This window comes from Lampris incognitus, chromosome 5 (genome assembly GCF_029633865.1).
Source record: "Lampris incognitus isolate fLamInc1 chromosome 5, fLamInc1.hap2, whole genome shotgun sequence".
In the NCBI taxonomy this organism is placed as follows: Eukaryota; Metazoa; Chordata; class Actinopteri; order Lampriformes; family Lampridae; genus Lampris; species Lampris incognitus.
The window spans coordinates 69,643,552-69,666,866 of record NC_079215.1 but is presented as its reverse complement, the minus strand read 5'-3'; the positions used below and the strand labels follow the sequence as shown (position 1 = coordinate 69,666,866).

General features: G+C 43.6%; 1 protein-coding gene across 4 annotated transcripts in view; it reads left to right on the top strand.

The window, feature by feature from the left end:
* Nucleotides 1–23,315, top strand: part of LOC130113312 (spectrin beta chain, non-erythrocytic 1-like) — a 126,507-nt gene that overhangs the window by 35,063 nt on the left and 68,129 nt on the right. For all 4 annotated transcript variants that reach the window (XM_056280895.1, XM_056280898.1, XM_056280896.1 and 1 more), the window contains 7 exons: nucleotides 5,916–6,089; nucleotides 15,515–15,606; nucleotides 19,399–19,479; nucleotides 19,633–19,748; nucleotides 20,389–20,501; nucleotides 20,840–21,027; nucleotides 23,107–23,224. In XM_056280895.1, the coding sequence (XP_056136870.1) occupies nucleotides 5,916–6,089; nucleotides 15,515–15,606; nucleotides 19,399–19,479; nucleotides 19,633–19,748; nucleotides 20,389–20,501; nucleotides 20,840–21,027; nucleotides 23,107–23,224 (882 nt within the window). The remainder of the gene's footprint in view (nucleotides 1–5,915; nucleotides 6,090–15,514; nucleotides 15,607–19,398; nucleotides 19,480–19,632; nucleotides 19,749–20,388; nucleotides 20,502–20,839; nucleotides 21,028–23,106; nucleotides 23,225–23,315) is intronic.

Below are 23,315 nucleotides of genomic sequence, written 5' to 3'. Positions count from 1 at the left end.
GAAATAAAGGACGTCATGGATGACAACTTCGACGAAGGAGATGGTGGACTATCACTCAGGTGAGAACATTCACAGTCAGGTGAGAACAGCAGTCCCGATATCATGAAGGCCACGATGTCCTTGACAAGAGGACTCTTAAGAAAACTGTTGTGACGCAAGCAACAATTATTGACACAAGAAAGCGGGTACAGCGATGCACAGGACGCACTGTGCATGCGGAACTGCGGATTCCCGACACTGAAGACAACATTAATGGACTAATTTCCACAGTCAGCACGTTGGACAGAAAACTCTTCCCTACAAGGTGGAGGACTTGGAATGCAGAAGCCGACGGAACAACACAAGACTTGCGGGCCTGCCGGAGAAGGTAGAGGGCCAGCATACAATAATGACATTCCTGGAAAAGTGGCCACCGGAAGCTGTGGGACAGGAACCGCGGGAGGGCTTGGTAATTGAGCGGGCTTATAGAATTGGTGCCCCGTCAAACAACGACTCGCACAAGACACGTCCGAGAACAATTATTATGAAGTTCTCGAACTTTAAAGACAGGGAGCGCGTGTTGAAGGCAGCCAGAACCAAAGGAAAAGTCCCATACAACAACGAACAAGTCCGTTCCCCCCGGACCTCCCCACTGGTGTACACAGGATGCAGCGCGGCCACGATGACGTCAGGAAGAAGTGGCGAGACAAGGGGGTCCATAAGCACAGCATCATCTTTCCCCAACTAAGTTAGTCCGGGTTTTGATGGTGCGGTATCTTTTCCGTGATGGCAAGGGAACGAACCGACTGTGACCTGGGTGTGCTGCATCTTTGCTGATGTTGCTGGTTGTCCTCTGTAAGCGGCCGGCATACGCAGCATCCAGGTCCAGGAGAACAACTCCCACAATCTGTGCTGTCTTTACCACCCGGGCCATGTCCTTCCTGTTCTCTGCTGTGCAGCTGGCATACCACACTGTGACACAGTGACAGAGGCTGCTTTGTGTTGTGCGCCTGTAAAGGTTGAGCAGCAGCTGAGAGGGGAGCCCGGCTCCTTTAAGCTTCCTGAGTAAATAAATAAACGCTGTGTGCAGATGGACTGGTTCAACTTTATGGGATTTTCTTACCTGAATTATTGAGCATGCATGGAGACATGCCAAACTGCACCTCATTGTCTTAGTGCTGTTGCTCTGTGCAGTGACAGTAAAGTTGAGTCGACCTAAAGCAGGCTTTAAGAGATGGGTGATGACTGACACAGAGGACAGACTGCTTTACGTTCATAGTGGTTGTAGATATTTACTGAAATTGACAGTATTTTGATGCTGTTTTGAATTTTCAATGTCATTTTAGGTTGAATGGTTGATGGTGTTTTTTAAAAAAGTTTCGGGCATCCGGGTGGCGTAGCAATCTATTCCATTGCCTACCAACACAGGGCCCGCCTGTTCGAATCCCTGTGTTATCGTCGGCTTGGTCAGGCGTCCCTACAGACATAATTGGCCGTGTCAGCGGGTGGGAAGCCGTACGTGGGTATGTGTCCTGGCCCCGGCACTAGCACCTCCTCTGGTCGGTCGGGGTGCGTGATCCTCCTATGCGCTAAGTCCGCCTGGTGAAACACCTCACTGTCAGGTGAAAAGCGGCTAGTGACTCCACATGTATGGGAGGAGACGTGGTAGTCTGCAGCCCTCCCCAGATCGGCAGAGGGGGTAGAGTAGCGACCAGGACGGGTTGGAAGGGTGGGGTAATTGGCCAAGTACAATTGGGGAGAAAAAGGGGTAAAAAATAAAACAAAACAAAAAAGAAAAAGTTTCATTGGCTGTAGTCAAAATAAAAAAAAGAAATCTAAACTGAAACCAATATCTCATCTCATCTCATCTTCAGCCGCTACTCCGGGGTTGGGTCATGGTGGCAGCAAGCTAAGTAGGGCACTCCAGACCTCCCTCTCCCAAGCAACGCCCTCCAGTTCCTCCTGGGGGATCCCAAGGCATTCTCAGGCCAGATTGGACATGTAGTCCTTCCAGCGAGTTCTGGGTCTACCCCGGGGTCTCCTCCCAGTTGGCCGTGCCCGGTAAACCTCCAAAGGAAGGCACCCAGGAGGCATCCTAATCAGCTACCCGAACCATCTTAACTGGCTCCTTTCAATGCAAAGGAGCAGTGGCTCTACTCCAATCTCCCCCCGGATGTCCGAGCTCCTCACCCTATCTCTAAGGCTGAGCTCAGACACCCTACGGAGGAAACTCATTTCAGCCGCTTGTATCCGCGATCTCACCCTTTCGGTCACTACCCAAAGCTCATGACCATAGGTGAGGGTTGGAACGAAGACTGACTGGTAAATTGAGAGCTTTGCCTTCCGGCTCAGCATCTTCTCGCCACAACGGTCCAGTACAACGTCCGCATTACTGCTGATGCTGCACCGATCCGTCTGTCAATCTCCAGCTCCATCCTACCCTCACTCGTGAACAAGACCCCGAGATACTTGAACTCCTTCCCTTGGGGCAGCAACTCATTCCCAACCCGGAGGGAGCAATCCACCATTTTCCGGTAGAGAACCATGGCCTCAGACTTGGAGGTGCTGACTCTCATCCCGGCCATTTCACACTCAGCTGCAAACCGCCCCAGTGCGCTGGAGGTCGCGTTCTGATGAAGCCAACAAAACCACATCATCTGCGAAGAGCAGAGATGCAATTCTGAGGTTCCCAAAACGGACACACTCCTCACCTTGGCTGCACCTTGAGATCCCATCCATGAATATCACAAACAAATTTGTGAAACCAATATTTATCTCCAAAACTTAATTGAAATTGAACCAAACTCAAAAAACCAACAGCTCTACTTGTTGAAGTGTCCTAAGGCAAGACACAGAATCCCCCTCCTCCTGAAATGAGATGAGATGGTAAATGAGGCAAAATCAGAAAGAGTTGATATAGAGTCAATACACTGTTCACCTTCCTATAGATCAGGGGTGTCAAACGTACGGCCCGCGGGCCGGATTAGCCCATTCGCGGGCTTGATCCGGCCCGCGAGATGATTTGGCAAAGTATAAAAATGAGCTGCAATTTTTCAATAAAATAAACTGCTGTTCTAAATGTGTCCACTGGATGTCGCAATAGCAATTCTGTTAAGCAAGCAAACTGTTTATACCGGGGCTGAGCAAGTAAGTACAGCTAGCCCGGAGCTACCTTGTCGTTCTGCCTGCACTATTACGTCTTCTACTTTGAACATTACGTGCTTTGGCACCCTCATTGCCCCAAAATGTCTTTGTCAAAAAAGAGAAAAGTGGACACAGAGTGCAGAGTTTTCCAAGAAAAATGGTTATCCTCCTATTTATTCACAGAAGTGAATGGGAAAGCTGTGTGTTTGGTGTGTTCCCAGCATGTTTCAGTGCTGAAAGAATATAACCTTCGTCGCCACTGTGAGACTCTTCATGCCGACAAATACAACAACTTGCAAGGACAACAGAGAAGAGAGAAGGTGAATGAATTGTTGGCGGGTCTGAAGAAATAGCAGTCTGTGTTTACTCATAGCCGAGAAATCAGTGACGCTGCAGTGAAAGCCAGCTACCTTATTGCTAATGAAATTGCAGTGGCTTCAAAACCATTTAGTGTGGGTGAATTTGTGAAGACATGCATGCTGAAGGCTGCAGAGATTGTGTGCCCTGAACAGCGTCAGGCTTTTGCAAATATCAGCCTGACAAGAAACAGTTGCAGACAGGATTTCTGATCTTTCGGCGGATTTGGAAAGCCAATTGAAGCACAAAGTAAAGCCATTTATTGCGTTTTCAGTTGCAACTGATGAAAGCACGGACATTACAGATGTTGCGCAACTGCCCTATTCATCCGCGGAGTTGATGACACTTTGACCATCACCGAGGAGTTCGTGGAGTTGGTGCCAATGACGGATACCACAACAGCAGCGGATATGTTCACCGCACTCGTCGGAGCGCTGGACAGGGTCGGAGTGGACTGGTCCCATGCTGTCAGCCTGGCTACAGATGGCGCACCATCAACGATCGGGAAAAAAGCAGGTGTTGTGACAAAATTCAGAGAGAAAGTGCAGACTGCAAATGGAGGATGTGATTTTTGGACTTTTCACTGTATTTTGCATCGGGATGCATTGTGTTGCAAGTCATTAAAGACGGATAGCGTCATGAAGGTGGTCATCCAAACTGTTAATTTCATCCGATCCAGAGGCCTGAATCACCATCAGTTTGACAGCCTTCTCAGAGAGAAAGACCACAACTATGGCCTGCCGTACCACACCGAGGTAAGATGGTTAAGCCAAGGTGCTGTGCTGAGGCGTTTCTTTGATTTACGAGAGGAAATTGAACAGTTCGTGGAAAAAAAGGGCAAACCAGTGCTAGAATTTCAGTCCACAGAATGGATGCAGGACCTTGCATTTATGGTGGATGTTACAGAGCATTTGAATAACTTGAACAAAATGCTGCACGGGTGCAACAAAGTTGTCACGCAGAATTATGACAGCATATGTGCGTTCAAGTTGAAGCTGTCATCGTGGGAGACACAACTCGCAGGTGGTGATGCAGCACACTGTCCTTGTCTGGAAGACGTGTGTGCGACCCAACATGCTGCGGACATGAAGCGGCTCAGAGATAAAATAACGGGACTATTGCGGGAGTTTGAGCAACGCTTTCAGATTTTTGGTGAACTGGAGAAAGACTTCAAAGTTTTTTGCTCGCCATTCACCACAAATGCCTCTGATCTGCCCGTCAACATCCAACTTGAAATAATAGATTTGCAGTGTGACTCAGAATTGATGGGCAAATTTGCCACAGCTGGCTGGGACACATTTGATCAGTATCTCTTGCCAGGTTACCCCAACTTGCTGCAAAAGTGTTGTGCATGTTGGGAACCACATATCTTTGTGAGCAAGTTTTCTCTGTAATGAGCATCAATAAAACAAAGCTGTGCTCAAGGCTCACGCACAAGCACTTGAATAACATCCTGAAATTGGCTGCCACTCAGGATGTGATGCCTGATATTGATGCACTTGTGAAAGCTAAAAGATGCCAGGTTTCAGGAGTAGAATAAACAGTGGGTAACCCCACTTAAAATGCTGCATGAGACACTGCACCCTGATATAGTTCTGTGAAACTGGTTGTCTTCTGTGGAGATTTAAAGAAAGTGAACAGTGTGTGATTTACTGTAATAATGTCAGTCACGTCAGTTAATAAGTTTGGTTTGTTGAAATTGCTCATGCATTGCACAGCTTTTTTTATGATCAATAAATAGTGTAGCCTACAAGGCAGGGAGTAACTCAACCCTCTTGAATAGTTTCTACCTCATTTTGTATGGTTTGGTGAGTTAGCACAGGATTAATATGTGGAAATGAAAAATGAAGTATTTGATACCTAGAAGAGTTGTTTGTATTTTGTTCAATCCCAGATAGGTTGTGATTTAAAGTTGTATGGCTTTGTAGATACACTGAGACGAAGTCTAAGTTCCAATCACTGAGGCATTGTGTTCTTGAAATTGCACCGTTTTTTTCCTCAGAATTTTCAACTAATTTGAAGTGTTTTGTCAAGAGAGGATTATTATTTGTGATGTGTACATTTTCAGAATGTGCTTGTACTATTTTGGACCAAACTAAAAGAAAGAAAACAATCTGAAGTTGTCGTTATTTTTAAGTTATTATGCCATGATTTTACTGGTCCGGCCCACTTGGGAATAGATTTTCCTCTTTGTGGCCCCTGAGCTAAAATGAGTTTGACACCCCTGCTCTTGATGCTTCATTAAAGCTCCAACATGTTGATCCTCTAAAGACCTCTTCTGTTCTTCAGTTGTTCATCTGAATGCAGTCTTGTTTCTCTCATGGATCTGCCCTTCTTAATGTTCTGTGAGTGTTTTAGTGAGTGCCCCTGGAAAGAGCATCAGTAAACTCACTGACTAGTAACTGATGTTTCTTTTCTGCTCCTCTTCCACCCAGCCAAAGCCCACCAAGGGCCGGATGCGGATCCACTGTCTGGAGAACGTGGACAAGGCCCTGCAGTTCCTGAAAGAGCAGCGGGTCCATCTGGAGAACATGGGATGTCACGACATTGTGGACGGAAACCACCGCCTGACGCTGGGCCTCATCTGGACCATCATCCTCCGCTTCCAGGTCAAACAACACTCTACAAAATGATCCAACACACACACACACACCGAACTTGCTTTTCATCATGTTCTGAGAAAAACCACCAGAATAATTCCTTATTCACTTCCAGATTAAATATTTGAATATTTCTATAATGTTACACATGGTGAAACTTAAATGTATATTTGTGTCTTTATGTTGACTATCACACCAAGACAAAGTCTTATTAACCAAAATAGGTGCAAACTTAATAATAATAATAATAATACTCATAATAATAATACATTTTAGTAGTCCGCGGTGGTGTAGCGGTCTAAGCATCGGCTTTGTGTCGATGCAGTTGCCCACTGGGGACCGGGATTTGCGCCCCGGTCTTGTCTGATCCGACTATGGCCGGACTCGATGAAACAGCAATCACTGGCAACGCTGTCTTCGGGAGGGGTGTGGAGTCGGCTTGTGTTCGTCATGTGAATGCGTCTCTGTGTGTGTGGGGAAAAACAGTGGTTCGGCCTGGAGTCGCCTTGTCACGAAAGTGGGGAGGCGTCTCCTTCGAGACTGCCGGCCGGAGAGATGCAGTTGGCGAACGCATGCGGTACGAGGGTGGGTGTTTGAATTAAAATAGGGATCGATTGGCCACTAAATTGGGAGAAAAAAGGGAGAAATCAGAAATAAATTTGTAAATAATAATAATACATTTTATCTGTGGGCGCCTTTCAGAGCACCCAAGGACACCTTACAGGACATTTAAAAACAAGCAGCACTGTATCAGACAGCATAAAACCAAAACAAAGCAGGGTAGACAATAAAAAGTTAACACAACAGATAAGTATAAAATCATCATCTGCACAAAATTCAGTGAAGCATGGGTAAGACTGAATATGCCAGTTTGAAAAGGTGCGTTTTGAGATGGGATGTGAAGGTTGAAAGAGAGTCAATGTTGTGAATGTCTTGTGGGAGAGAGGTCCACAGGTGGGGGTGGGGGTGGGGGTGGGGGGGCAGAATGACTGAAGGCTCTAGTCCCCATGGTAGTCAAGTGGCCCGATGGTGTAGTGAGTTGGAGAGCAGAAGAGGATCTGAGAATGCGGGAGGGTGTGTGGATATGAAGGAGTTCAGAAAGATATGAAGGAGCTAGGTTATTAAGGGCCTTAAAGGTGAGGAGCAGGATCTTGAAGTCAATACGGTATATAACAGGGAGCCAGTGGAGTTGCTGGAGAACATGAGTGATATGATTTATGGAAGGAGTTCTGGTAATGATACGGGCAGCTGGATTCTGGACCAATTGAAGTTTATGAAGACACTTGAGGGGAAGACCAAAGAGGATAGAATTACAGTAGTCAATACGGGATGTAACCAGGGTTTGAATGAGTATGGCAGTAGTGTTAGGTGTAAGTGACGGGTGAAGACGATTAATATTGCATAGGTGGAAGTATGCAGACTGAGTAACATTGTTGATGTGAGCTTCAAAAGATAATGTGCTGTCCAAGATGACACCCAGACTCCTAACTTGAGGCGATGGAGGTTGTTGTATAGAATTATCAATAGTTAGAGAAAACCTATCAGGTTTAGCCAAAGTAGATTTAGTGCCTACTAGGAGGACCTCAGTTTTATCACTATTAAGTTTGAGGAAGTGGTATGAAAACCAGGATTTAATTTCTAGTAAGCAGTCAGAAAGGGAAGTGGGCGTAAGAGTGGAGGTAGGCTTGATGGATAGATAAAACTGGGTGTCATCCACGTAGCAGTGAAATTGAATGCCAAATTTCCTGAAAATGTGGCCAAGAGGTAATAGGTAAATAATCAATAGGAGGGGGCTGAGCCTGGTGTGGTGATCTATTTCATTGCATACCAACATAGGGATCAGCGGTTCGTATCACCGCATTACCTTCGGGTTGGTCGGGTGTCCCTACATACAGAATTGGCTGTGTCTGCGGGTGGGAAGCCGAATGTGGGTATGTGTCCTGGTCGCTACACTAGCAAATAAATAAATAAGATAGGAGGGGGCCCAATACAGAGCCCTGGGGAACACTGGTAGTAATAGGAGAGGACTGTGATCTCAAATTTTTGAGTTGGACAAACTGAGTGCGGCCAGAGAGATATGATCTAAACCAGTCAAGGGGGGTGCCAGTTATTCCAATGGAATCTAATCTTTCTAGGAGGATGTTATGTGAGATGGTGTCAAAGGCTGCACTCAGATCAAGAAGGACAAGTATGGTTAAGAGCCCAGAGTCAGCTGCCATCAAAAGATCATTAGTGATTTTCACCAAGGCTGTCTCTGTACTGTGCATGGAGCAAAAACCAGACTGGAATTGTTCAAACAAATTGTTGTTAGTCAAGTGAGCATGTACCTGAGCTGCGACTGTTGTTTCAAGTGTTTTAGAAAGAAATGGTAAATTTGATATCGGGCAAAAAGTATTCAAATTGTTGGGGTCTGCACCAGGTTTCTTGAGTACTGACATTATTGCAGCTGTTTTGAGAGATGAGGGAACAAGACCAGAGGTAAGGGAGGAATGTATGAGATCAGTTATTAAAGAGGCTAGAGAAGGTAGACAGGCTTTTACTAAATGAGTAGGAAGGGGGTCTAACTGACAGGTGGAAGATTTGGATTTGCGAATAAGACCAGATATTTCTGCAACAGTTGGGAGTTTAAAACTAGAAAGGGAAAAAGAGAGAGGGACATAGAAGGGTGAATATGATGAACTGTATGCAGTATTGTTCAAAGAGGTCAATTGCTGATGAATATTTTCAATTTTGACATTAAAAAAGGTCATGTTTAGTTTAGTTTAGGTTTAGTTTGCTGTAAACCTGAGATAAACTTAATAAATGTATTATAAACTCATCTGAACTTCATATAAATTTCATAAACTCAATACACACATTAGAATTAATGAAAATAAATATGAACAAGGATGAAAGTGTCTTTATACATGCTCAGTAATCCAGGTAAGGAAATCATGGAAAGTTGACTCAGTTCATCTGGACACAAAGTTTATTGAGAGAAAGTAATGAATAGTTTCTCTCAGTAAACCTCGTGTCCAGATGAACTGAGTCAACTTTCTGTGACAAGGATCAAGTTTTATCCCTGCATGGTGTTTGATCAAACTGCCCTCTAAGGATCTGTCTAGAGCAGGGGTCGGGAACCTTTTTGACTGGGAGAGCCATAAAAGCCAAATATTTCTAAATATATTTCATTGAGAGCCATATAGTATTTTTAACGTATAATAAATTAAATATGTCTTACTTTTAATGCGACTTCTGGTGCTGCATGGTTTTGCTGATGGCCTTGTAGTCTGGTTCATACGTGGTGAGGTTGAGCTTCATGCAGGCGTTGAGGCTTCCATCAGTTAAACGTGAGCGTAGGTTGGTCTTAATGTTCCTCATATGCGAGAAAGACTGTTCACATGCATATGTAGAGCCAAACATGGTCAATACGGCAATACTCACACGCTGCATTGTGTGGTATGTCACAGGAAGCTCGTTCCAAGTTTTAAGAATCAGCTGGTCTTCAGGTTGAAGATTTTTAATTTCTGTCCACTTGTGTTCCCTCGCCAGCTCTGCTCGCTGTCGCGCAAGACTTTCCAACTCTCCATTAAGTGACTTGAACTTACTCATCCACATGTCTGATGCCTTCAGGTCAGCAACTTCCAGCTCAAAGTCTCCGATAGAGACCCCGGGGATGCATGTCAGGTCGATTTTGTCCACTGCACACTCATGTGGATGAGTGATGAACTTGAAAAGACCAGTGCGCGCACGAAATTCTCCAAAACGTGCTTTGAATGACTGCAGGAGATTGAACGTAAAGCCAGCTAGCTGCTGGAGATCCAGATGTTGAGTGGAGTCACTTGCTAAGCATGCATCTCTAAATTGTTGCAGTCTTTCAAAGTGCAGAAGACGACCTGTTTCAATGTCCCTGAGAAAGACTTCCAGCTTGCTTTCAAATGCAAACACTGCTTGTTGAAGGGATGAGATTGTATTTCCAATACCTTGCATTTTCACATTGAGCTGGTTCAGATGGCCAGTTATGTCCACGAGATAGTGAAACTGCAGGAGCCAGTCAGTGTTGTCTAGCTCAGGATGCTCGACGCCTTTCATTTCAAGAAAAGTCCGGATTTCACTCAGGCAAGCTGCAAAACGGCTGAGCACCTTCCCCCTTGACAACCAACGCACGTTGCTGTGTAAAAGCAGACCGGGATAATGATTCCCAACTTCTTCTAACAGAGCTTTAAACTGGCGATCATTTAAAGCTCGGGCAACAATAAAGTTGACCACTCGAATGACCAGAGACATCACCTCGCCAAGCTCCTGGCCACACGTCTGAGCGCAAAGCGCCTCCTGGTGCAGGATGCAATGAAAACTTAGGATGGCTCTCTTTTCATGTTCACGGAGAAGCGCTACAAATCCTTTGTTCTTCCCCAACATACAGGGTGCACGCTCAGTACAGACGGAAATAAGTTTATCCATCGGTAGTTTTTTTTCTTTAGCAAACTCCATGAAAGACGTGAATAAATCCTCTCCTCTTGTTGTCCCTTTCATTGGCAAAACAGCCAAGCTTTCCTCACGCAGTGTGTCACCTGCAGCATACCTGGCAATGATACTGCACTGAGATAGATGGCTAACGTCTGTTGACTCATCTAACGCGAGAGAAAAGTATGTCCCGGCGTTTATGTCCTTAATTTGTGTTTCCTCGACTTGATTTGCCATCATGATGCTACGATCGTGCACAGTTCTTGCTGACAGGGGCATGTCTTTTATTCGTTTGATTATCTTGTCTTTATTTGGGAAGTCATCAAACAGTTCATTGGCCACATCAAGCATGAATGTTTTGGCATACTCGCCATCTGTGAATTACTTTCCATTCCTTACTATTGCCAAAGCCCCCGCAAAGCTAGCGGAATTCCCGTCCCCTTGCTTGGTCCACACACGTAGTTGCTGCTGACTCGTCTGCACTCTCCGCTGTAGCTCCTCGCATGCCCTTTTCCTGCTGTCCCCCGCTGGATATTTCGAGGCAAATGAAGCATGGTGCGTATCGAAGTGCCGCTTTATATTTGACCGTTTCATCGATGCAATTTTATCATTGCATATTAGACATACCGCAGATCCTGCTCTCTCCACAAATGCAAATTCCTCTGTCCACGCAGCCTGGAATGCACGGTAATCATCGTCTTTTTTTCTTTTCGCCATCTTTTCCGTTACAAGGGTTGAAGCGGATAAACTAGTTGGCTATCTGATAAAATTGATTTCTTCACCTTTACAATGACCCGGACATGCTCGCGAGCCATTGGTTCCCGACCCGACCCACGGGTGACCCGTGACCCGTGAAATTTATCTTCAAAACTAATTTCTGTTTACTTTAAAATGACACAGTATTATTAAGAAATATCACAAGTATTTTAAAATCAGTTCCAAACTGATTTTTTTGAAAAAAAAATAATTTTCAACTCAAAATTGTCTGGGAGCCATATGCCGTCACCGGAAGAGCCATATATGGCTCGCGAGCCATAGGTTCCCGACCGCTGGTCTAGAGAAACCTGGAATTCCAACTGGTCTCTAACTGGTTTCTAATTGGCATCTAACTGGTTTGTAACTGATCTCTAACTGGTCTCCTACTTGTTTTTAACTGGTCTCTAACTGGTCTGTCTCTGTTTGCCAGTCTCTGCATGTGGGCCAACCTCAGTTAAACAGTACCTCATATTGTGGGTCAGAGTCTGTGCTTCAGATATGAGTCACCTCCTCATATCGGCTGGTTGATAGATAGTTGTCATGACAACTCAGCCCCTTCCCAGATGGTGTTATCCTGTGAGGAGTTACTACGACATGGTGGAACATGATCAGTTTTACATCTGGTCTGTGTTGGCTGCAAAGGCTTACAGACAAAGCTCTAAATCCATGGATCCTGTTGCAAATTGTCCCACAAAGGCCAAGGTCAAAGGTCGTGATGTAGATTTGTTTTGGCATCAGCAAAAATTATAAAATCTACCAACAGTCCAACTGAGCACAACCACATAGAGGACATTTAAAAATTGTTTTCCTTTGTTTCACACAATCACTTTAGTCGTAATACCTGTAATATGTTAAAGACACCCGCCTGTTACCTGACATGAGCTCAGGTTAGCTCCTGTCCTCATAAAGAACCTCCATCAGTTTCAGTGTGGTGCTTTTAAGTCTTTTATCTTGGTTGGTGTACAGTAACCTTTTGAAAATAAGATGCTTCCGTTTGAAAGAAAACTGCTCATAACTCATTCAACTAAACTTCTAGCCTAAAAAAAGACACTTCTGTCAGCTAAATCTGGCATGAAAACTGCGTGGTGCAGAGTATATTTACTGTGCCTTCCATTTTCAGGTTTTCCATTAACACCACACCACCGCTGTGACAGGGAGAAACGAGCGTTCAGAGCTGATGTTTTTTTTCTTTTTCAGATGTTCGTTACAGGTTGTCATGTCCTGGCTTTACTGATAATGTTCATCAAAGCAGCTGAAACCATGTTTTACTCCTTTAAACCAGCTGAAACCATGTTTTATTTGCTCCTTTAACCCAGCTGAAACCATGTTTTACTCCTTTAACCGAGCTGAAACCTGTTTATTTACTCCTTTAAACCAGCTGAAACCATGTTTTACTCCTTTAACCCAGCTGAAACCTTGTTTTATTTGCTCCTTTAAACCAGCTGAAACCATATTTTACTCCTTCTGACCAGCTGAAACCATATTTTACTCCTTCTGACCAGCTGAAACCATGTTTTACTCCTTTTGACCAGCTGAAACCACGTTTTATTTGCTCCTTTAACCCAGCTGAAACCATGTTTTACTCCTTTAAACCAGCTGAAATCATGTTTTACTCCTTTAAACCAGCTGAAACCATGTTTTACTCCTTTAACCCAGCTGAAACCATGTTTTACTCCTTTTGACCAGCTGAAACCATGTTTTATTTGCTCCTTTAACCCAGCTGAAACCATGTTTTACTCCTTTAACCCAGCTGAAACCTGTTTATTTACTCCTTTAAACCAGCTGAAACCATGTTTTACTCCTTTAAACCAGCTGAAATCATGTTTTACTCCTTTCAACCAGCTGAAACCATGTTTTACTCCTTTAACCCAGCTGAAACCATGTTTTACTCCTTTTGACCAGCTGAACCCATGTTTTATTTGCTCCTTTAACCCAGCTGAAACCATGTTTTACTCCTTTAAACCATCTGAAACCTGTTTATTTACTCCTTTAAGCCAGCTGAAACCATGTTTTACTCCTTTCGACCAGCTGAAACCATGCTTTATTTGCTCCTTTAAACCAGCTGAAACCATGTTTTACTTACTCCTTTAAACCAGCTGAAACCATGTTTTACTAACTCCTGTAAACCAGCTGAAACCTTGTTTAACTCCTTTAAACCAGCTGAAACCATGTTTTACTCCTTTTGACCAGCTGAAACCATGTTTTATTTGCTCCTTTAACCCAGCTGAAACCATGTTTTACTCCTTTAAACCATCTGAAACCTGTTTATTTACTCCTTTAAACCAGCTAAAACCATGTTTTACTCCTTTCAACCAGCTGAAACCATGTTTTATTTGCTTTTTTAAACCAGCTGAAACCATGTTTTACTTGCTCCTTTAAACCAGCTGAAACCATGTTTTACTTACTCCTTTAACCCATCTGAAACCATGTTTTACTCCTTTAACCCAGCTGAAACCATGTTTTACTCCTTTTGACCAGCTGAAACCATGTTTTACTCCTTTTGACCAGCTGAAACCAGGTTTTATTTGCTCCTTTAACCCAGCTGAAACCTGTTTATTTACTCCTTTAAACCAGCTGAAACCATGTTTTACTCCTTTCGACCAGCTGAAACCATGTTTTATTTGCTCCTTTAAACCAGCTGAAACCATGTTTTACTTAGTCCTTTAAACTAGCGGAAACCATGTTTTACTTACTCCTTTAACCCATCTGAAACCATGTTTTACTCCTTTAACCCAGCTGAAACCATGTTTTACTCCTTTTGACCAGCTGAAACCATGTTTTATTTGCTCCTTTAACCCAGCTGAAACCATGTTTTACTCCTTTGAACCAGCTGAAACCTGTTTATTTACTCCTTTAAACCAGCTGAAACCATGTTTTACTCCTTTCGACCAGCTGATATCATGTTTTATTTGCTCCTTTTAACCCAGCTGAATCCATTTTTTACTCCTTTAACCCAGCTGAAACCATGTTTTACTCCTTTCGACCAGCTGAAACCGTGTTGTACTCCTTTAAACCAGCTGAAACCATGTTTTACTCCTTTCAACTAGCTGATACCATGTTCTATTTGCTCCTTTAACCCAGCTGAAACCATGTTTTACTCCTTTAACCCAGCTGAAACCTGTTTATTTACTCCTTTAAACCAGCTGAAACCATGTTTTACTCCTTTAACCCAGCTGAAACCGTGTTGTACTCCTTTAAACCAGCTGAAACCATGTTTTACTCCTTTCAACTAGCTGATACCATGTTCTATTTGCTCCTTTAACCCAGCTCAAACCATGTTTTACTCCTTTAAACCAGCTGAAACCTGTTTATTTACTCCTTTAAACCAGCTGAAACCATGTTTTACTCCTTTAAACCAGCTGAAACCATGTTGTACTCCTTTAAACCAGCTGAAATCATGTTTTACTTACTCCTTTAAACCAGCTGAAACCATGTTTTACTCCTTTCGACCAGCTGAAACCATGTTTTACTCCTTTCGACCGGCTGAAACCATGTTTTATTTGCTCCTTTAACCCAGCTGAAACCATGTTTTACTCCTTTAAACCAGCTGAAACCTGTTTATTTACTCCCTTAAACCAGCTGAAACCATGTTTTACTCCTTTAAACCAGCTGAAACCATGTTTTACTCCTTTAAACCAGCTGAAACAGGTGTGTGGATAAAACAACAGATGTTTGGATAAAGCAACAGATGTGTAGCTAAAACAACAGGTCTGTGGATAAAACAACAGGTGTGTGGATAAAACAACAGGTGTGTGGGTAAAACAACAGGTGTGTGGGTAAAACTACAGATGTGTGGGTAAAACTACAGATGTGTGGGTAAAACAACAGGTCTGTGGATAAAACAACAGGTGTGTGGATAAAACAACAGGTGTGTGGGTAAAACAACAGGTGTATGGGTAAAACTACAGATGTGTGAATAAAGCAACAGATGTGTAGCTAAAACAACAGGTGTGTGGATAAAACAACAGATGTGTGGATAAAACAACAGATGTGTGGATAAAACAACAGGTGTGTTGATAAAACAACAGGTGTGTGGATAAAACAACAGATGTGTGGATAAAACAACAGGTGTGTAGATGAAACAACAGGTGTGTGGAAGGATGTCTGATGACCTCTGTGACATTTAACAGGCAGTGAGCTCCATGACTGAATACTTCATATATGTAGTATTACACAGAGTACTTCGTGTCTGAGAGGGTACAGTTGGACTGAGTGGTTCTGATGTGTGGGCACAGATCCAGGACATCAGCGTGGAAACAGAGGACAACAAGGAGAAGAGGTCGGCCAAGGACGCCCTGCTGCTCTGGTGTCAGATGAAGACAGCGGGGTAACACACTTTTATTCATGTTACTACAACTTTTATTCATGTTACTGCTACTACTCTACTACTAGGGGCGTGTTTCAATGACATGGCCAACACATTTCCACTTTGTCTTAGAAGGGTAAAGATCACTTCTCCCCACTGCCTGCAGTATCAACAGCTTCTGTCACCTTGCCTTCTGTCTGTGATCACTTTGTGTTTCAACACACAGTGTAACACAACAGTCAGTACCTGTATTGTGTTTATATACACACACACACACACACACACACACACACACACACACACACACACACACATATATATATATATATATATGTTATACACACACACACACACACACACACACATATATATATATATATATATATATATATAATAGCTCCAAGTTGTTAAATGGCAGAACAAACCAGTTTCTTGCTCAGCACACTCATCAGCATCATGGCAGCTGATGAGTGTGCTGAGCAGGAAACAGGTTTGTTCTGCCATTTAACAACTTGGAGCTATAAAATACACTACATGTACAAACGTATTGGGACAGCTGGCCATTAAACCTACAGGAGCTTTCATGACATCCCATTCTAAATCTATCGGCATTAATATGGAGTTGGTCCCCCCTTTGCAGCTATAACAGCTTCCACTCTTCTGGGAAGGCTTTCCACAAGATTTTGGAGTGTCTGTGGGAATTTTTGCCCATTCATCCAGACGAGCATTTGTGAGGTCAGGCACTGATGTTGGACGAGACTCCGTTCTAGTTCGTCCCAAAGGTGTTTGATGGGGTTGAGGTCAGGGCTCTGTGTGGGCCAGTCAAGTTCTTCCACACCAAACTCACCCAACCATGTCTTAATGGACCTTGCTTTGTGCACTGGGGCACAGTCATGCTGGAACAGAAAGGGGTCCTCCCCAAACTGTTCCCACAAAGTAGGAAGCATAGAATTGTCCAAAATGTCTTGGTATGCTGAAGCATTAAGATTTCCCTTCACTGGAACTAAGGGGCCGAGCCCAACCCCTGAAAAACCACCCCATACCATTACCCCTCCTCCACCAAACTGTACAGTTGGCACAATGCGGTCAGGCAGGTAATGTTCTCCTGGCATCCTCCAAACCCAGACTGGTCCATCAGACTACCAGACAGAGAAGCGTGATTCACCACTCCACAGAACACGTTTCCACTGCTCCAGAGTCCAGCGGCAGCGTGCTTTACACCGCTCCATCCCACGCTTGGCATGGTGCTTGGTGATGTAAGGCTTGCATGCAGCTGCTCAGCCATGGAGACCCATTCCATGAAGCTCCCGGCTCACAGTTTTGGTGCTGATGTTAATGCCAGAGGAAGTTTGTAACTCTGCAGTTATTGAGTCAACAGAGCGTTGGCGACTTTTACGCACTATGCGCCTCAGCACTCGTTGACCCCGCTGTGTGACTTTACGTGGTCTGCCACTTCGTGGCTGAGTTGCTGTTGTTCTTAAACGCTTCCACTTTGCATAATACCACTTACAGTTGACCGTGGAATATCTAGCAGGGAAGACATTTCACCAACTGACTTATTGCAAAGGTGGCATCCTATGACAGTACCACGCTTGAATCCACTGAGCTCTTCAGAACGACCCGTTCTTTCACAAGTGTTTGTCAATGCAGACTGCATGGCTATCTGCTGGATTTATACACCTGTGGCAATGGGTCTGAATGAAACACCTGAATTCACTGATTACGAGGTGTGTTCCAATACTTTTGTACATATAGTTTATATCTTTCCTCCTGAATTGTTGAGCTCTTTTTTCTACATCGACGGTTTCATTGCAAACATCCTGTGGACATATATATATACACACACACATATACATACATACATATACGTGTGTGTGTGTGTGTGTATATATATACACACACACACACGTATGTGTATGTATTATAACGTGCATGGATAAGTAGCCACGTTGACCGCTGGCTGACGGGTCGGACCCTTTAGTCGACTGGTTAATGTTGTCACTTGCGGAGCGGAAGACACGGGTTCACATCCCGGCTGTGGCGGTCCCTGACTGCCTCCCGATTCGCTACAATATATATACACACACACACACACGCTGTATTGAAATATAAAAGAATTGATCACAGACAGAAGCGAAGGAGACATGAAGATGGCTTTTTGACACTACAGGTAGTGTTGTCACGTGTACCATCATGCTCTGAAGCACATGTTGAATTTGCGAGGCTGTTTATCTGAAGAAGTGTGTCCAGGCTTGCTTTGGTCCAGAAATGATCACGTGAGTGACCGTCTTACCACTTCAGATGGAAGGCATCACCAGACGGGTGTGGTTTGACAGGTGGCGTTTGAAAACTTGGCGGGATTCAAAGCTCTTTTCAAAAAGACCAGAACTTAGTAGTAGATGATGATGAAGCATTTCTGTCAATACACGTTTTGTCCAGATGAACTGATCCTACCTTCTGTGGTGCTCTTGCCTAGTTTACTGAGCATGCATCAAGACATTTTCAAACACAATGGTTCAGAAAGGCTGAACGCTTCAGAGAGTCTTGTTTGACCACAGCTGATTATAGGCAATGGGGAGAACCGATCTTGATGCTTCTATGACGTAGCAGGAGTACGTCGGCCATGTCTTTGAAAAAGGTCTATTGCTACAACTAATGCTAGTACTACAGCTCTTCTTCCTGTTGTTCTTTTACCACTAATTATTATTATCCTCATTATTGTTAGTGTTATTGTTATTATTAGTAGTATCATCATTATTATTATTACTGTTGTTGTTATGATTATTATCATTATTATTACTGTTATTGCTATTGCTGTTATTGTTATTATCATCATCATTATTATTATTATTGATATTATTATTATCATCATTATTATTACTGTTATTGCTATTATTATTATTAGTCATAGTAGTATTCATTAAAATTAGCAGGCAGGGGCGTCCGGGTAGTGTGGCGGTCTATTCTGTTGCCTACCAACATGGGGATCGCCGGTTCAAATCCCCGTGTTACCTCCGGCTTGGTCGGGCGTCCCTACAGACACAATTGGCCGTGTCTGCGGGTGGGAAGCCGGATGTGGGTATGTGTCCTGGTCGCTGCACTAGCGCCTCCTCTGGTCGGTCAGGGTGCATGTTCGTGGGGGAGGGGGAACTGGGGGGAATAGCGTGATCCTCCCACGTGCTACATCCCCCTGGTGAAACACCTCACTGTCAGGTGAAAAGCAGCGGCTGGTGACTCCACATGTATCGGAGGAGGCATGTGGTAGTCTGCAGCCCTCCCCAGATCAGAAGAGGGGGTAGAGCAGAGACCAGGATGGCTCGGAAGAGTGGGGTAATTGGCCAAGTACAATTGGGGAGAAAAAGTGGGAAAAAATCCAACAAAAAAAAAAAAATTTAGCGAGCTAGTTACGAGAGAGTGGCTCAAGTTGTGGCTCTCTCTTTAGTATCAGAGGCCTAGTTTGTCAGTACTGATCTGTTGCTATATTTCTCATGGTTGTACAATACTACATCCTTGACATCTTACTTTATTGACAGAAAACACTTCATTATGTCAGGAGTTAAAAAACTCCTATTTTATTCCTCCAATAAACTGTCCCATCAACTGGGAAAGCCCTGAATACTGAAACACAACATTCTGAAGCTTTATATTCTTTTTTGATACATCAAAACATAATCTTTTTGAAGTCATGTCTTAAAGTAGACATTAAAACTGGAAAATTATCAAAGGTGATGTGTCAATACTGCAGTACTTTTGACTCATACGAACAATACAAACAGTAACTAACAAAGGAGGTTTTTGTCCTCGTTTTCCCAGATATCCCAATGTGAACATTCACAACTTCACCACTAGTTGGCGTGATGGCATGGCCTTCAACGCCCTCATCCACAAGCACAGGTAACAGCAGACTCTTCTGCCAATTTCCATGTTTTTGCTAAAATAACATTGTGTAAAACCAAGTGTTGTATGTGGTTCAGATTTGGCAGTCTTGTATAAATTAATGTGAGTCCACTTGCAGTCTTGTATAGATTGATGTGTGTCCACTTGCAGACCAGATCTCATTGACTTTGACAAGCTGAAGAAGTCCAACGCCCATTACAACCTGCAGAATGCCTTCAACCTGGCTGAACAACACCTGGGTCTGACTAAACTACTGGACCCAGAAGGTAAGAGGAAACACGGCAAAACCTTCCCATTTGTATGAAAGAGAAAGTATTCCACTCTATGATGACGACTCCACTCTTTCTTACTTCAGAAACGTCTATAAAAAGCTTCATGGTTGCTGAAAGGCCAAACTATTGAGGATGTGTCTCACAGTTTTCCCGTCATGTAATCCATCTGTAGAAATAAAAAATATGCACCTTTATCACACAACACTCATACATATTGTGTTGGGATGGAACATAGTTTTTAAAGTGGTTTTATGTCGCTGATTTGTCTGCTATGAGCAATGAATTTCTCCCTGGACTAAATTAAATTCCCATCAGTAATCTACCTATCTCTTACAGAGAAAACATCTCCAGAGGTAAATCTGGATTCAACGCATTACATAAAGTATTCAGTAACTCTCGAGTCCATTATCTGTTCTTTCTATCTAACTGACGCATATAAACTTGTAAGTTTACCTTTAAAGTCCATTAACTATTCTATCTAAAATGAACATATAAATGAAAAGTCCAGTTAAACTTTACTCCAGAGACCCCAAATGTCTTTAAAACCTGTGGTGTCTCTTGTTTTGCAGGAGTCATTGTCATTTTGAAGCTGTGCATTAGAAACATGGACGTGTTAACATTTTCTGTGTTTCAGATATCAGCGTGGACCACCCGGATGAGAAGTCGGTTATCACCTACGTGGTGACGTATTACCACTACTTCTCCAAGATGAAGGCCCTGAAGGTGGAGGGCAAACGTATTGGAAAGGTATCCCCATTCAACATCCACATCCTGACACCGAGCCAGCATGTAGCAGGAAACCTTCACATATTTATATCTCACATGACCTTTCACACACAAGTGAAACATCATGAGTTCAGCAGTTGTTAAAGTTTCATGAGTTTCAGTTCTTTGATAACCAACATGGCAAACAATCAGGATGAACCGTCAACAGTCAGCCATGAAACTGTGACAAGACACAAGTGTTCCTGAAGGTTTCTAGTATATGCAAGCAAATCCACAGCTGACCGTCTGGTCATCCTCACCAGGGTCATTAACCTAGAGAAACTCTAACTCTTCTTGTGATCCCGTCATACCCTCTGCAGGTGTTGGACAATGCCATAGAGACAGACAAGATGATCGAGAAGTATGAGTCACTGGTGTCCGACCTGTTGGAGTGGATTGAGCAGACCATCACCATCCTCAACAACCGAAAGTTCGCCAACTCCCTGGTTGGTGTCCAGCAGCAGCTCCAGGCCTTCAACACCTACCGTACCATAGAGAAACCCTCCAAGTTGGTACCCCCTGACCCCCCAACCCCAAACCAAGGACATAGATATGATCAGATAAAACACCTTTCTTTACATCCATTTATTGTTAAACCACCATTAAAATACTACGATTACTCCTACTACAACTCTGACAACTACTGCTACTATGATTACTACTACGACTATTATAACTGCTGCTGCTATTACCGCTACTATCACTCTTACTACTACTGCTATTATGATTACTTTTACTATAACTGCTGCTGCTACTATTACTACTACTACTGCTACTACTACGACTACCACTCTTTTTTTTTTCTTTTTTTTTTTGCATTTTTTCCTATTTTTCCTCCCCAATTGTACTTGGTCAATTACCCCTCTCTTCCGAACTGTCCCGGTCACTGCTCCACCCCCTCTACCGATCCGGGGAGGGCTGCAGACTACCGCATGTCAGTTCCAATACATGTGGAGTCACCAGCTGCTTCTTTTCACCTAATACTGAGGAGTTTCACCAGGGGGATGTAGCCCAGTTCCCCCTCCCCCCCGAACAGGTGCCCCGACTGGCCAGAGGAGGCGCTATTCTGGCAACCAGGACACATCCCCACATCCGGCTTCCCACCCACAGACACAGCCAATTGTGTCTGTAGAGATGCCTGAACTACTACCACTAGCTGGCTCTCTCAGCCCTTATATACTCTATATAAGGACTTAATACTGTATATAAGGACTTACATACTGTATATAAGGACTTACATGCTGTATATAAGGACTTACATGCTGTATATAAGGACTTACATGCTGTATACGTATAAGGACTTACATGCTGTATATAAGGACTTCCATACTGTATATAAGGACTTACATACTGTATATAAGGACTTACATACTGTATATAAGGACTTCCATGCTGTGTATAAGGACTTACATGCTGTATATAAGGACTTCCATGCTGTATATAAGGACTTACATGCTGTATATAAGGACTTCCATACTGTATATAAGGACTTACATGCTGTATATAAGGACTTACATGCTTTATATAAGGACTTCCATACTGTATATAAGGACTTACATGCTGTATATAAGGACTTCCATGCTGTATACGTATAAGGACTTACATGCTGTATGTAAGGACTTCCATGCTGTATATAAGGACTTCCATACTGTATATAAGGACTTCCATACTGTATACGTATAAGGACTTACATGCTGTGTATAAGGACTTACATGCTGTATATAAGGACTTCCATGCTGTATATAAGGACTTCCATACTGTATATAAGGACTTCCATGCTGTATATAAGGACTTACATGCTGTACACGTATAAGGACTTACATGCTGTATATAAGGACTTACATGCTGTGTATAAGGACTTACATGCTGTATACGTATAAGGACTTACATGCTGTATATAAGGACTTACATGCTGTATACATATAAGGACTCACATGCTGTATACGTATAAGGACTTACATGCTGTATATAAGGACTTCCATGCTGTATATAAGGACTTGCATGCTGTATATAAGGACTTACATGCTGTACACGTATAAGGAGAGTGTTGATGCATGCTCAGTAATGCAGGTAAGAAAACACAGAAGGCGAATCAGGTCATCTGGACACAATGTTTATTGAGAGAAACGTGGCATCACTCCCCTAAGTGACCTGTTCAGTCTGAAGAGGTCTGTCTGTCTCTCCATCTGTGTCTGTCTGTCCCTTCATCCGTGTCTGTCTGTTCCTCCACCTGTCTGTCTGTTCCTCCACCTGTGTCTGTCCATCCCTCCATCTGTGTCGTCTGTCTGTCCCTCCGTGTCTCTTCCTCCACCTTTCTGTCTGTCCCTCTACCTCTGTCTGTCTGTCCCTCCATCTGTGTCTGTTCTTCCACCTGTGTCTGTCTGTCCCTCCACCTGTGTCTGTCTGTCCTTCCGTGTCTCTTCCTCCACCTGTCTGTCCCTCCACCTGTGTCTGTCTGGTCCTCCATCTGTGTCTGTCCCTCCACCTGTGTCTGTCCTTCTGACTGTTTTTCTGTCTTAGTCTTATTCTTTGTTTTTGTTTCTTGTGTGTGTGTGTGTGTGTGTGTGTGTGTGTGTGTGTGTGTCAGGTTCACAGAGAAGGGGAACTTGGAGGTTCTGCTCTTCACCATCCAGAGTAAGATGAGGGCCAACAACCAGAAGGTGTTCACGCCACGAGAGGGGAAACTCATCTCAGACATCAACAGGGTCAGACCTGCATTCAGTCCAGTCCAGTCTAGTCTAGTCCAGTTTATTTGTATAGCCCAGTGTCACACATTACTAATGTGCCCCAGGGGGC